The 15,264-nt window shown below is 33.0% G+C and overlaps 2 protein-coding genes across 2 annotated transcripts in view; one reads left to right on the top strand and one right to left on the bottom strand.

Moving 5' to 3' along the window:
* LOC145291926 (dnaJ homolog subfamily C member 11-like) overlaps window positions 1-15,264 on the bottom strand; it is a 171,484-nt gene that overhangs the window by 111,823 nt on the left and 44,397 nt on the right. The window contains exons 3-4 of the mRNA XM_080137829.1: window positions 11,294-11,364; window positions 7,801-7,902 (exon numbers count right to left, since the gene is read on the bottom strand). Of these exons, the coding sequence (XP_079993955.1) occupies window positions 7,801-7,902; window positions 11,294-11,364 (173 nt within the window). The remainder of the gene's footprint in view (window positions 1-7,800; window positions 7,903-11,293; window positions 11,365-15,264) is intronic.
* Window positions 1,392-5,176, top strand: LOC145291903 (uncharacterized). Its single transcript, XM_080137729.1, has 2 exons — window positions 1,392-4,487; window positions 4,536-5,176. Exon 1 carries the CDS (start codon window positions 2,555-2,557, stop codon window positions 4,277-4,279), a length of 1,725 nt encoding a protein of 574 aa, XP_079993855.1. The 5' UTR covers window positions 1,392-2,554; the 3' UTR covers window positions 4,280-4,487; window positions 4,536-5,176.

Genomic DNA, 15,264 nt, shown 5'->3' with positions numbered 1-15,264 from the left:
GTGCCTTGCTTGACAATTTTCTGTCTTGCACTTTATTGCAAAGTCATCACATCTCAAGACAGAAAGTTTACAGCTACAAGGAGATATATCAAACAGTCTGTCTAGCTGTTCCTTCATTCTTTTCGCTTTGATTGCTGCAAGAGATTTCCTGTCAATCTGTTTGGTCCTCTTATAGCAAAATATATTGACCTTCTGTGCTAATGTTACCTTAACAAGGGCAATTGTGGATTGACTGCTTGCCGAATACTAATTATTTCTTTGGCAATTAACTTAGAAATCTCACTATTTTTTTAAGTGGGGATAACTGTTTTCGAGGAAATAACTAAACTGGATTACTTGTTGTGAATTGGGGGTGCTGTTTCATCCAAATGACAAGGTGGACCAGCAAATTTTGTGAACCACGGATTAAAACTGAACGTTGTGCTTTTACTGACATTCTAATCTGAAAAGTAAAATAAATAAATCGATTATAACTGAAGGAAACTGTATTAGGCTATCTTCTAGTTTCATACGTAAGAAAATAAGTGCTAGTTATAAGAAATAATGAAAAACTTTGTAGAGTTGAACTAGATGTATTGAAGAGAGAGGACCAAACCAAACCAGAGGCATAGTAGTGTTTAGTTTAGACATTTTTAGCATATTTTAGCTTCTCCTTCGATAACATGAATTTATCCATAAAGAGATTCATTCTTGCTGTAGCTGTGCCATTTTAAATGAAGTTTAGTGTTTAGAGTTTAAAAAAAAACAGTGCTTGTGCATCTATGTTACTATGCTATTTTTAATATTATTTTCAAGTTAAATTTAATATTTATAAAATTTTTGTTTATTACATTTTTAGGTGAAAGTACAGAATAGTTACAATACAACCTCCTTCCCTTATTAAGAATGGCTTTCTAAATAACAAATTTATTTTAGCACAATAACATAGATGCACAAATAACGAAAAACCTTTAAAGGAGTTTCCTTATTTACTCGTATTAATCTTTGTGGGTTATCCGATTTTAAAACTATAATTTTAGAAGAAAAACACTGCTTAAAAACAATTACTCCCTAAAAATAAAAGAAATTAAAATTTGACACTAATTTTCTGCAAAGTATTTTTTTAATAAATAGAAAACTTGGAAATTTACATAAAAAACTTGGAAATTTACATAAAGAACGTATAGAATAAAATTGTATGGACTATTTTTTTTTTTTTTTAATATAAAACTGGAGTATTACCAGGTTTTAATAAAAATTTCAAATAGAATTTGATGTGAAATATTAGGTTGGTGCAAAAATAATGTTTTTGACGTTCATTTGAACATCAAAAAATGCCATTATTTTTGCACCAACCTAATAGAAGCATAAATTAAAAAAGATAAAACGAATATGTTTAAATTCACTGCACACAGTGGGCCCAGAGGTGGAAATAGCCTAAAAAAAAACTTTCTCTATGTACCTTGAACTATAGAAATTCTGTAAGTAAATAAAATTTCTGAACAAACAAAAAAAAAATTAGGTCTGTAGCATCACGTGAAGTGATTTTATGCTATCTCAAACCTAGCGGAAATTCAAAATCGTGTCGAGATCATATTCTTGACTACATATGAACCTTATCATATAAACTAAGCCAGAATTTGTAAATAAAATGCCATAATGGGTTTTTTGATGTTATTTTTTCAATTTGTATAACTAAATTCATCTTTTTTTTCTAACAGAGGTCTTGTTTGTGGTATAATAGATGAAATTTTGATAAGATAAAAGCTTATTTAGTGAAATTTTACCTTAATGTTTCAGCAAAATTGTCATTTATTTTTTGTTCAATTCCTCAAATAGCTCAAAAACCGCTAAGATTTACATATCAAAGTATATATGTTTCAAAAAATATAGCCTAAGACCTTTCTAACTATGTCAAATTTGTTTTGTAAATCTTAGCAGTAAATTTTTTTTCTGACAAATAGAATTTTCATTTTTCCGGGATCTGGGACCAAATTACCAAATTCGGGCATTTTGCCAAAGTTTTAGCTTGCTTTTACATGTTCTATCAAATATTTTGAGTATTCTATTATTCTATATGACCATTCAGTTAATGTCTATGCTTTTTTCTTCATTACAGGCTATTATCGGGTTAACTGAAGTTTAAAAAAAAGAAATTATCATATTCAGATGGCAGGCAACAATGTTCTCACCACAGAATATCAGGTCTTCAAAGCCATCATTAGTCAGGCTGCATTATGCCGTACCAAACCACCTGAATATGCCAAATGCTTTCGCCAATTCAGAGAAACTCATGGTTGTCACGAAAACGAAGAAATCAGTGGCTTCTTCTTGAATGCATGGAACCATTTCAAACGATTGAAAAAGAAACGCCTAGCAAACACCGAAATCCTTGCTCAAGCATCGAAAGAAGAAATCGAAATGGAAGGGAACTGTCCACAAGTTGGAAAGAAGCAAAGGAAGAGTTTTGTCAACTTAGGGGAGAGAATGCAGAAGGAAAGAACACAGGGTCTGCTCGACTACATTGAAGAATACGCTGCAAAGGAATGTCCTGAGCTTTCAGTCACTAGGATATATGATTCATCGTGTGAATATTCAATCGGAAAAGAAGACAGCTCGAGTTGGGTATGAGATATTTTCGTCCAATGTGAACGATATTCATTCCTTTGAGATCAATGAAGCGATTGCATTGATGCATTCATTAATGTTGAGTAGGGAGCAAATGAGAAAGATGAGGCACATACTTGCTGCGAAGGGAATCTATTTTCCAACCAGCAATGAGTTGTTGGAGGGACGTAAAAAGCTCCGCCCCAGTATCTCCCCAGTTCTTGATGACAGTGGAGTTCAGGTGCAGTACAAGGACCTAGTGAAAATGACGATCGAGTCCATCATATCCTTGATCCCTAAGAAAATTATAAAAGATAAATGCAGAGATGGTGTCCTTGAAATGGTGTTTAAAGATGGATGTGACGGTGCTGGTCAACAAGTAGTGTGGAACTCTACAAGTATGCTGGACGCAACTGAAAATATGTTCCAGTATGGCATTACACCACTGAAACTACTTGCTCGTTACCAGGACGGTTCTTCTTTTTGTCTGTGGCAGAATCACTCGCCAAACAACTGTAGAACATTAAGACCACTATTCTTGATCAGGGAGAAAGAGACCGATGAAGATCTTCTTAATATGGTCGTTCCCACTACAGACAAAGCACGCCAAGAGTTGGCTTCAGATGGAATTTTTGTTACTGCTGATGGTCAAGGATATGATATGAATGTCATAGTACACGATTCAATGAAGGATCTGAAATTCAAAAGGGACATTTCAGGGTTGGGAGGGGCTGATTGCATCCTATGCACAACAAAACAGGCTGATTGGACTGACAGAACCAAGGTTGCAGAGGGCTTTCCCATTAACAGATCAGCAAAGAATTCTCTCGAGCTGTACAATGAACTAGTTGATGAGAATGGTAAAGTCAAAGCAAAACAAGGAGATTTTGAGACTCGTCAAGGATTAACCAAGAAGCCACTCACAACATCTGACCAATCAAGCATCACTGTGACTCATTCGTACATCAATGGAACAACGTGGTTCCTGAAGGTTTTGTATCGGTGCCATGCTGACTACCAACAGTGGATTGAGAGGTCCGACGTTCGTGGTAAACCTGTCCGTCGAGCGAAGGATCGAGTTCTCGAAGCGATCTACACAGAGACAGGCCTGTATCTTGATAGAGTCAACTCTGCTGGTGGAAAAGGTGGGACATCAACCAATGGTCCACAAGGCCGTCGCTTCTTTTCAGAGGAAGTTCTAGCTTCAATCGAAAAATTAGTTGATGAAAAACACCGAGAAAACCTGCTTCTCCTTCATCGTCAGCTCTCCACTGTTCTATCGGTTGTGTCGTCGTCACGTAAGATCGATCTGATGAAGTTCAAAGAACTTTGTGAGCAGACTTCATACAATTTGTGTGACAACTTCCCATGGGTCATGATGAATCACACCTTGCATGGGACTCTTCATCATTCAACAGAATTGATGAGTCTAAATGATGCTCATGGACTGGGAAGTCTGTCAGAGGAATGCTTAGAGTCGAACAACAAAGACATTCGCAACTACTTGCAGTTCTTGTCGAGGAAAACTGACCCACTGCTCCAATTAACTGATGTAATGGCCAGGTTACTGGAACGATCAGATCCAATCATCCAGAACATAACCACTCATTTTCAGGCAAGAAAATTTTGCACGGAATGTGTCGCATGGTCGGTTGGTAGGTCTACCGAAGCGGTGGTATGCAAGCCTTGTTGAAGACATTTTTCTTGACTAGATGGTGATTTATTTGTTGTTTTATTTTATATTCTTATCTGCCAGTATGGAATGAGAAACATAACACAAACTGAATTATCTCGGTTGAGTCAACGAAACTACTCCAATTTTATAATTTCTCCTAATTTCGTGAATTTAGACAAAATCAAAGCATTTTTGGTTCCTGTATCCTTTTATACACTTTCTCTAAGTCAAAATATGCTTTAGTTACTCTGTACTTGGGTATAAAACTGAAAAGAAAACGAGAAAATGCCAGAAAAATCAAAGTAAGACTTCGCCTAATCTCTATTTCCAAAGTTTGGCGATCTGGGGCCAGTGTGCCATATGTTCACATAATCGGTTGTTTGGCTTGTCCAAGAACTGGTATGCAAGCCTTATTGAAGACATTTTTCTTGATTAATTTATATTATCTTTATGTGAGGTTTTGAGAAAATTCAATAATACACATAATGTTTGTATTGTTACCTGTGCAATTTTCAACAGAAATACACAATTTCAGACAGATTCATTACTTTATAAAAGCCAATACATAAACTGGTATATTAGCTCAACATGAATTGCTTCCATTATGTTCTCCTTGGCCATACGCTTCTAACAAGCCCTCAACCACTTTCCTATCTCAATCCAAACTGAAATAATGCCTATTTCAATATTTCTCTGAATTTAGTAAATTTCGGTAGATTCGCGACATTTTGTGACACAGCCAAAATAGGTCAATTTGGTCCCAGAACTGTTTTCAGAGACAAATATCAGTTAAAATCTAATTAAAATGAACCCAAGTTGATCATATGCCTCAAAAGTTTTGAAAAAAATCTTATAAAAGTCATTTGTGATGATGCTTCACCTCTATTTCCAAACATTGGCCATCTGGGCCCACTGTGCTGCAGAAACTTTAAATATAATAATATATATTCTAAACAAGTCTTTTTCGTTTTTCCTTTCAAAATAATTAAGCATAAATCGTAATGTTTTCAAATTAAATAATAAACGTTAATTTTCAATATCAATAACGAGCGTGTTTTATGACGGTGAAATCTAAAATGTTTCCACCCCCAAAAAGTTCCTGAAATGAAAAATCGAACTTTGGTCGTTATTAAAAAAAAAACAATTTTGCCTTTACACTTAATATTTATTTTATTAGTTCATTATCCTCACTCATTTTATTTAAAAATGTAGTTTAAAATATATTCTAAATAATGATTCCATTTTCTTAACAGTACGGATTGTTTTGATGACGGGGCGTTCTTAAAAATTCACTGAAAAACTTTTAATCGCTTCAATTTTTCAACTTTTAAAGTCATTTCCTCAAACGAAGATAACGATTTTGAGAAAAATATTTTGTGTAGGTCTTTTCTATGTCAAACCCCAACTATCATCACCATTGCCTCACTGGGGTTTCAAAATCGACCTGCCCTAGTGTACAGTAGTCAATGGGATAATATCCTAGTAATCGTTAGTAGCGGAAATTTGGTAAATTGGATTACTTAAGGGGACAGTTCAACAAGAATTTGTTTACATTGGACTTTACCACATTTTAACCCTGAAACCTATCAGTTGTGTTCCAAAATTCATAATGATTGGTTAATTCATTTAGGAGTAAATTCTGTACATACAAATATATAAGCATATACACATACTCAAGTTTATATAAATAGAGACTAGAAGCTAAGAGCTAGAAGAGCATGTTGTTTTTCTGTAAGTTTTTCAAATGTTTATAAGCATATTTTTTTTTCTTTAAGTAGGGTTTTGAATATTAAACTTTTCTATAACCTATAACCCATAATGGGGGTTGTGACAAGTACTATTAACTATTCACCTTTATTGAGGATTTACTAATAGTGCATAACATAAATACCTAGATATTTCTTTCATATTATTTGAATTATTCAAACTATTATTCTTATCTTGAGTTTTATTTGCACAACATTTCAGTTTGTGTAACCTCCGACCTTCTTCAGGTGTATCCCATCAAAATCTGGCATCTGCATGGAATTTCGAATAAAACCCTTTATTTAATTCATGGGGGTAGCATGTTCTCATTCCATCAGCCATGACTGGATTAAAATCCCAAATACTTCGCAATTCTATTTTTAGTGTCACTGAGGATTGAACCTTGAACTTTTGAAAAGTAACCTACAACTGAATTTTACCAAGTACTTTATCCATTAATCCAATGACCTGTGGCATGATGAATAAAATATGCTGCATAGTAGATGAAGTACCTGGTAAAATTCAATTGTAAGTTACACCTTTCTAGAGGTTGAAGGCTTCATACTCAGTGTGGATGACAATCAAAATGCAATTGCGAATTACTTAGGACTTCCACCCAGTCATCACTGACAGAATGAGAGCATGTTACCACTGTGGATTAAATAAAAGGTTCTGTTCAAAATTCTGTGTAGATTCCAGATTTCGACAAGATACACCTGGAGAAAGTCAGAGGTTAAATCGACCAAAATGTTGTGTGAATGACACTCAAGATTAAAACAGTAGTTCAAATAATCCAAATTCGAATAGAACTTTAGGATACGGTTTTCTCAGGTTACAATGTGGAATACAATGCTTTTTCGGCCCCTGGTTACAGTATTTGTCCTGCTTTACAGTGTTATTTATAATGTTATTTGATTATATACATGTGTATTATATAATGTTATTTGATTATATACATGTGTATTATATAATGTTATTTGATTATATACATGTGTATTATATAATGTTATTTGATTATATACATGTGTATTATATAATGTTATTTGATTATATACATGTGTATTATATAATGTTATTTGATTATATACATGTGTATTATATAATGTTATTTGATTATATACATGTGTATTATATAATGTTATTTGACTATATACATGTGTATTATATAATGTTATTTGACTATATACATGTGTATTATATAATGTTATTTGATTATATACATGTGTATTATATAATGTTATTTGATTATATACATGTGTATTATATAATGTTATTTGATTATATACATGTGTATTATATAATGTTATTTGATTATATACATGTGTATTATATAATGTTATTTGATTATATACATGTGTATTATATAATGTTATTTGATTATATACATGTGTATTATATAATGTTATTTGATTATATACATGTGTATTATATATTGTACAGTATTTTTTTTTACTAATTTTTTATGCTGTATCCCGGGGTTCTACTGTATGCATTATCGATCCACATCTCAAAAATTCAGAAGCATACCATTTATTTATTTCACAATAAGGTAGAGAAGATACTACTAGAATTTCTTGCACATATTCATTTTCAGTTCAACAGCTCGACAGAGGCATAAGATGATAAGCTTTTACTGCACAATTACATATGGCTTTTATACATGTGTAGTCAGGATTGAAAATTGTACATACTTATAAAATCTGTAGACTTGTATGTTCAAACATACTTTTTGAATAATCTGAACACACATAATCGACAAAAAAAAGAAGAATACTTCGATAAGAGAAACTTACCCGAGGATTCGTTCTTTGCTGTAACCGTCGCTCTTCTCGTTCTCGTTGTATCCGTTCAAATTCAGCAATAATTTCAGCAGGGGATTTGGTTTTCGCAACAAGCTGAACAACAAAAAAAAATATATATATATATATATATGCAATTGCACTATTTATAGATTCCACATAAAAATATTCTTTCAAATTTGGAATAAGATTCTTTAAAATTATCATAATCTATTTATGGTATTTGCAGAAGATAGTCTGTGCATGCATGTATGGATACAAGTCATTTCACATGAATCACCAAAGAAAATCTGAAAATTCCCAGGTGTTCCTTGTTTAAATTTATGGAAAATCCCAAATTTATTTTAGAGTTTGTGCAATTAATTTTTAAAATGTCAAAATGCATTTCACTGACCCATACTATAAATTTTAATCGTTTAATTACAAGAAAGTAATAGGGAGGTTGATTGTCTTGACAACTTGAAATAGTGGGGTGACAACTTGAAATAGTGGGGTGACAACTTGAAATAGTGGGGCAATGAAAAAAAAAAATAGGAGGTAAATTATGTAAACTTATTTGAAAAAAACAAAAAACAAAACAAAGTTATTTACGACGATTAATAGAAATAGCATATCCCTGATAGATTGACTATGTGCATTGCAATGTATTTTGTTTTATAAAAACTTGATGGGTGTCCCAGGGATGCAATGTTACTGCATCATTTAAATTTTTTGTGTCCCTGATGCAGAATGTGTAGCTATTAGCATTTATATAATACATGTACATACATACACGTAATAAAGCCAAGTTAAAGTTTGTTTCGCTCTAGCTTTTTTCTTATATTTTAATCACTTAAAATACAAGCTAAAATATTTGTTGATTTGGGGATTGAGTTATGCTTGAAAAACAAAAATCCATTTTAATTGTTTTATTATCATCATATTCATATATGGTTAAACGTTTGTTTTACATGCTAACATGAGTTGGATGACAATTAGCCTTAATTTTCAATCAACTCAAGTAACTCCCCCCCCCCTCCTCTCTTATTAAGGTTTTGTCTATCACTCATTTTCTCTTGTCCCATTCTTATTTTATGTGTTCTGCCACTTACTTCCGTCATATGCGTTTCTGTCTTCCATATATGATCAGACTAATTAATATGCATAAATTTTAAATCTTCATAATATGGCATAATCACGTTGACACACCGGTTCCTGTCAGATTACCAAAATTAAGCAACGTTGAGCCTAGTCATTACAAAAATGGGTGACCAATTTGGGAATTCCAGGTGCTGTATTGTAGGAGAACGTTGACACCTCCCTGCAAGAGTTGCAAAAACCTAACGTCCACATCTCCGCTGACAGGGATATACATGTAACTGGGGGCCACCTGTGAATTTCATACTTCCATGAAACTTCCTCCATCGGAGGAAGCCAATTAAACCCAAATAAGGTTAGTGTCGACACACATAGATTTAAAATTACTCATGAAGATGACTAAATTTAATTCATAGATCTCTATAATAAAGTTGTTGAGAAATAAAGACTTTCGAAAAAATATTTTATTTGCTTTACAGCCCCTATTTAATTGCCTCCCCACAAGGGCAAAAAAGAGATACTCTAAATTAGGATGAAAATAAAAATTACCTCAGTCTAGAAGGATCTTTTCAACTGAGAGCAGAACAGATAATTTAGTAAACTAAACATAAGTTGCTATGTTAACAATAAAGGAGGAGGTAAAAAATTATGGGTACATACAATTCCAAACATTCTTTAAAATATTGGGAATTCAATTTGATTTGAATTTGGTAATTTTTTTTTTTTTTTTTTACAAAGGAATCACCACTTATCAAAGCCCAGAGGCCACTCGAGGATAAGGATTAAAGAGCGTACGGTGGTCAAAAGGACAATATCGTAGTAACCGTTAGAAGTGTAAATTTGGTAAATTGGATTACTTAAGGGGAACAGCTCATCAAGAACTTATTTACATTGGACTTGAAGATGATCATATTGTAGTCAGCTGGAAAGCAGGTAAACGGAACAGAGTTCCACAGGTGTGCAGTTCTAAGAAAGAAGCTTTGTTCATTGAATCTACGTGTAGACTTAGGCACAGATAAAGAGTGGGTTGGTTGGTTGGTTGTTTTTGTTTTACGGCATATCAACCTTTTTCACGTTATTTAATGCCGAATCTAGTTATTTTGAGGAACGATTTTTAATGGAGTATATATTTTTTTTAAGTCAGATTCTATTTAACCCATAGTTGGGACCCTAACAGGTACTACCACTCCGGGTCAGAGTGGACCTGGGAACAATGGCAATTAAAGGGTGGCTCCACACTCCCCAAGGCCCGTAAGGTGGAGCCTCACCATTGGATATAGTTTTAGGTCATATCCAGGACCGTATAAAGAGTGGGGGAAATTATTGATAGTGGTTTCAGCTAGATGGGTGTTTCTCGTGAATGTTTGACAAGGGGGGACCATATATTGAAGCTCAGACGAGCACTTGCCGTAAAAATAACGATAAAACAGAGACATGTTCGCAACGTCTCTTCTGTGAGAAAGAGGTTGCAGGGAAGAGAAAAGGGCATCCCCCACTAGGCTACAAAGTCTATTTTGAACTCTGTCAAGACAGGATCACATATGTGTGATGCCATCTAATAGACACACACATCCTCAATAATATTTCTCTATTCACACACACATGTAATGTAGATGATCAACTTAACTAGAGGACCAAGCGACCATCGTAAGTTTTACAAAAAGATTGATGATTGTTCAAAATTGCCCTTATGCTTAAAAAAAATTAAAAAAAGGAAGAAAAGTTTGTATTATGTACATACTCGTGATGGAAAGAAAATATTGTACACCAAAAATTACATAAATTGATCAAGTAGTTTTGTTTTTGTGAATAAAATAATTTTACATGATTAATGGGAATTCATAGGCATTACAAGGCTGATTTTAATCTATTTCTTAATATCTTTTGGAAAAAGGTTTCTTTTACATTTTTTAATGTTCTTTTTTTGATATAATATTTTGTTTTTAACAATTATATACATCTCACAATTTTATTTTGAATAATGTGTTTCTGAAATTATTTAAAAAATAAAAATAAATCTCGCAAGTTTGAATTATATGGAGTTATCTTCCTTAGTTTTAGAAACTGTTTTCCAAATGACAGTCACTCCTTGATTAGCCATAAAATTTCATTTTCTTATTCATTAATATTTCTTCTGATATAAAACTACTTGATTAATTGACATGATTTTTTAACTTTATTTTCTTTCCATAACGGGTATGTCCACCATGCAGATTCTTTACTTTTGTTTTTTAATATAGGGGGAATTCTACATTTTTTAAAAAAATAATCCAATCATTAAATGATATAGCTATTATACATTATTGAATTTTGTCATAACCAGAAAATAAAAAATTAAGAATTTTTTAAAGTATGTAAAAAAAAAAAATCCATCAGAAAATATAAAAGTAAGCAAGAGATTAACACTTACCTCCATTCCACAATCCAAGCCCTTTTCACCATAAATATCGTAGATCGTTCTGGTATGTTTATCAGATAAAACTGTTGAAAAGAAAAGAAAAAATGAAAAAATTATATAACAAAAATGCTAATTAATACTCATGGAAATTTCATGGCATAAAGATATATCATAATCGGTAATATATGTAGTGACAACAGTATGTATTCTTTTGTCTTCAAGAAAATTTCAGTAAAAAAAAATGGAGAAAAAAACGTTCAATTTTTAAGGAGTGAAGCCACTTGATATAAAGAGCTAACAAGAATGGAAGATTATTATCACAAAGACAGGAGATGTCTATTAATCTTAATCTTAAAAAGATCAAGATTATAAGTAGGGGTAAAACAGTAACCAGAGATTTCCACAAGCTTGCAATTCTTGGAAAGAAGCTACAAAGAATAGGAAGCTGTATTACAACAGCGAATTAATGGAAGCTGTATTACAACAGCGAATTAATGGAAGCTGTATCAAAACAGCGAATTAATGGAAGCTGTATCAAAACAGCGAATTAATGGAAGCTGTATCAAAACAGCGAATTAATGGAGATCACAAGACCAATGAGTCAAACAAGCTGAAACGAAAGAAGTAGGGAATAGATAAGACAATTCTGAAGAATACATGCCATAATAGTATTTATAGAAAGGATTGAGACTAGCAACATCACGTCTGTGAAAGAAAGGTGACAGAAGAACTACTCCATACATGAACAAGATGTTCACATCTACCCCCACCTCATCTTCAGCTCCTGCTTTTTTTTTACCAAATTGTTTATTTAAAAAATAGAATTTTGAAAAATTTTCTTATTACGGTAACATTTTAATTCATTTAATCCAACTACAATTTTGTTAAAGTAACGTTTAAATCTACAAGTATAAAATTATTCAAAAATATATATAAATAAATAAATGAATATTTAATTGCACAGCACATTTTCCAGTCAGATGCTTTTTATGCACTGAGGAAGCTCCTTTAAAAGATTGTCCATATCTTTCTATATTTTTACATACTTTGTATATAAAAAATATGTGAGAGAGGCAGAAACAATTGTATGGCAATAAAAACTTTTTAATATAAACATATAGAAATGGGTTCCCTTCACTAACTAAGGTCTATATAAAACAAAAATTTTATATTTCATATGTGGAAAAACATCAGGCTGCCGATTGAACAGTCACAAGTTCGATCCTTATTAAAAGTCTAGCTATGCTGACAGGTGATACCAGAAACATGCATTGATGGATACATTTTGTGCACGTAAAAAATATTTAATAAATATTTGGATAAAAATTTTTTTTCAAATATTTAATAAAGAAAATTAATAACAAAAAATATGTCCCAAATAAATAAATAAAGGGCAGGCAACTCCCTCAATGCTCAGGTGAGCATAACAAATACCACAGAATCACTAATAAAAAAATAAATAAACAAACAATAGATCTTACAATCGTGCATAAAATTTGACGAGGTATCGTATCTCAGTTGAAAAACATCAGGCTGCCGATTGAGCAGTTACAAGTTCAATCCTGACAACGGGTGATACCCGAAAACATGTGTTCATGGATCAATTCTGTGCACATAAATACATATTTGAAGAAAAAAAAAATTCAAATATCTAATAAATAAACTTAATAATAATGTGTGTGTGTGTATATATATATATATATATATATATATATATATCTTGCATGTATTCAGGCAGTATATTTTCATTTAGGTAAACATTAAATAAGAGTGTTTTTGCTGGATGAGACTTTCAATTTTTCAAATAGTCGATTTAATATTTTGGTCAAATTGATGTAAGTCCTGTGGGTTTCATACACTCTTCTTTTTGTGAGTACTTTGGATTTTATTTATTACTTCATAGTCAGACAGGTTAGTCTTGTCCACAACTATGTCTTTACTACTGAGTTCCTCTTGCAGTTAGTAATTTATGGCTTTTAAAATGAACATATATAATGAGGAAATCTCACATGCAAAACATTACGTGCGAGGCACATGCAAAAATTAAAAAGAACGATTTTTTTAGAATAAATAATATCGAGTATTAATACAAACTTAAATAATACAGATTTTAAAACAAATCAATTTCCAATTTCTGTGGAATTTACTCATTTTACAATAGCCATAATATGCATGTTTGAAAGTCAAACAGAAGTCTGATGAAGGCTAATTTCCCAAAATATTACAATACAGATCTTCCACCTGTCCATGCTAATGCAAGCAAGTACAGACACATACATGTAGTTATGTAATCACATAATTGGATTGCATAATATTTTATTTTAATTTTAAAATTGATTTTTAAAGCTCAGCCAAGAATCAATATTTTGTTTTATTTATTTTCTTTTGTTTTAATCATTGTCAGGGATTTGTTTATTTTTACTTATTGTCTGCATGAAAAAATTTAAAGTGAGAAAGACGGGAAAAGATAAGGCAAACAACCGTTTAAAATACAAAGAGGATATGTCAGTCAGCATGTGCATGTGAAAGCAAAAATGTAAAGAAAGAAAGCGAGAGAGGTACATTATGAAGCAGGCGTGTGAAAGAAAAAAAATGTGTAAATGTGCTGTGAAGAAAAAGGAAGGAGTAATACTGCTAGAAAGAGGAATCAACGGTGACAGGCAGAGATTCTGAGCAGCAAATGTTTGCAGCCTTGTGTGGTAGCAGACAAAAAATATACAAATGAAGGACCAAAGAAAACAAATAGTGAATTTCTTGGTTTTTAAACGAGATGAATGAAAAATATGATTTGGGCCACTGACAATAATGCTGAGGAATTAAGAGTGAATTTATGTTTCGATATTATGAAAGACGAGAACATGAATGAAGAAACAAAATTTATCAACACCAACTTGCTGCGACATTAGATGACGAAAATGAAAGAAATTGCAAAAAGAGCGAACAGTCAAACCCACTTGATAGGGGTTTATATATATATATATATATATATATATATATATATATATATATATATATATATATATATATATATATACGAGGGGCGTGCAATAAGTAATGCCTCCAGTTGTCTGATCTAACTGAAATTTTGCATGTGCAATGATTTATATCTCTACGGGTTATGTGGCAAATTACAGCTCTGAACTAATTGTGGTTTCTGTTTTACAGGTGTTTGACCTGAGTCAGGTGTGAAATGGAGCCTGTTGAATGTCGAGCAGTGATCCGGTTTTTGTATTTGAAAGGACGCACACCACAGGAGACTTTTGATGAAATGAAAGAAACTTATGGTGATAATGCCCCATCATATGACCTTGTAAAACGCTGGCATTGTGAATTCAAACATGGATGGAAGTCTGTGGAAACAGCTCCCAGACATGGTCGCTCCCCCTTCTGCCATTGATGAGGGATCTGTCCGTCAAGTTGAGGCTGCCATTTTGGAAGATCGGCGCATTACTATTCGCCAAATAGCCTAAAATGTCAAGATTAGTACAGGGTCTGTGGAAACTATCATTCATGACCATTTGCATATGCATAAGGTGTCTGCTAGATGGATTCCCAGGTTGCTCACACAATTCCAGAAGCGAGAACACATCGAGTGCTCGAGGATGAATTTGGAGATGTGCCAAGAAGATGAGTCAAAGTTTTTGAAAAGACTGATTACACAGGATGAAACCTGGGTCCATAACTATGATCCAGGGACCAAAGCCCAGTCGATGCAGTGGAAGCACTTGGACTCACCACCTCCAAAGAAGGCAAGGGTGCAGCCCTCTGCTGGCAAGGTCATGCTCACAGTCTTCTGGGATCAGGACGAAGTAGTGATGACAGATTTCCTGGCAAAGGGTACCACAATTACAAGAGCCCATTATACTTCACTTTCGAGGAAATTAAGGGAAGCTATCAAAATCAAGAGGCAGGGCAAGAACAGCAAATGTACCCTCCTCCTGCAGGACAACGCTCCGGTCCACAACTCGCATGTCGCCAGATCA

This window comes from Euprymna scolopes, chromosome 2, assembly GCF_053919585.1.
Source record: "Euprymna scolopes isolate OS-2025 chromosome 2, ASM5391958v1, whole genome shotgun sequence".
Classification (NCBI taxonomy): Eukaryota; Metazoa; Mollusca; class Cephalopoda; order Sepiida; family Sepiolidae; genus Euprymna; species Euprymna scolopes.
Note: the sequence above shows the minus strand (reverse complement) of the source record. Positions and strands in the feature narration are given on the sequence as shown.

Bases quoted from the DNA above. Each gene is read 5' to 3' on its own strand.
- LOC145291903 (XM_080137729.1), top strand. From the start codon at position 2,555: ATGATTCATCGTGTGAATATTCAATCGGAAAAGAAGACAGCTCGAGTT.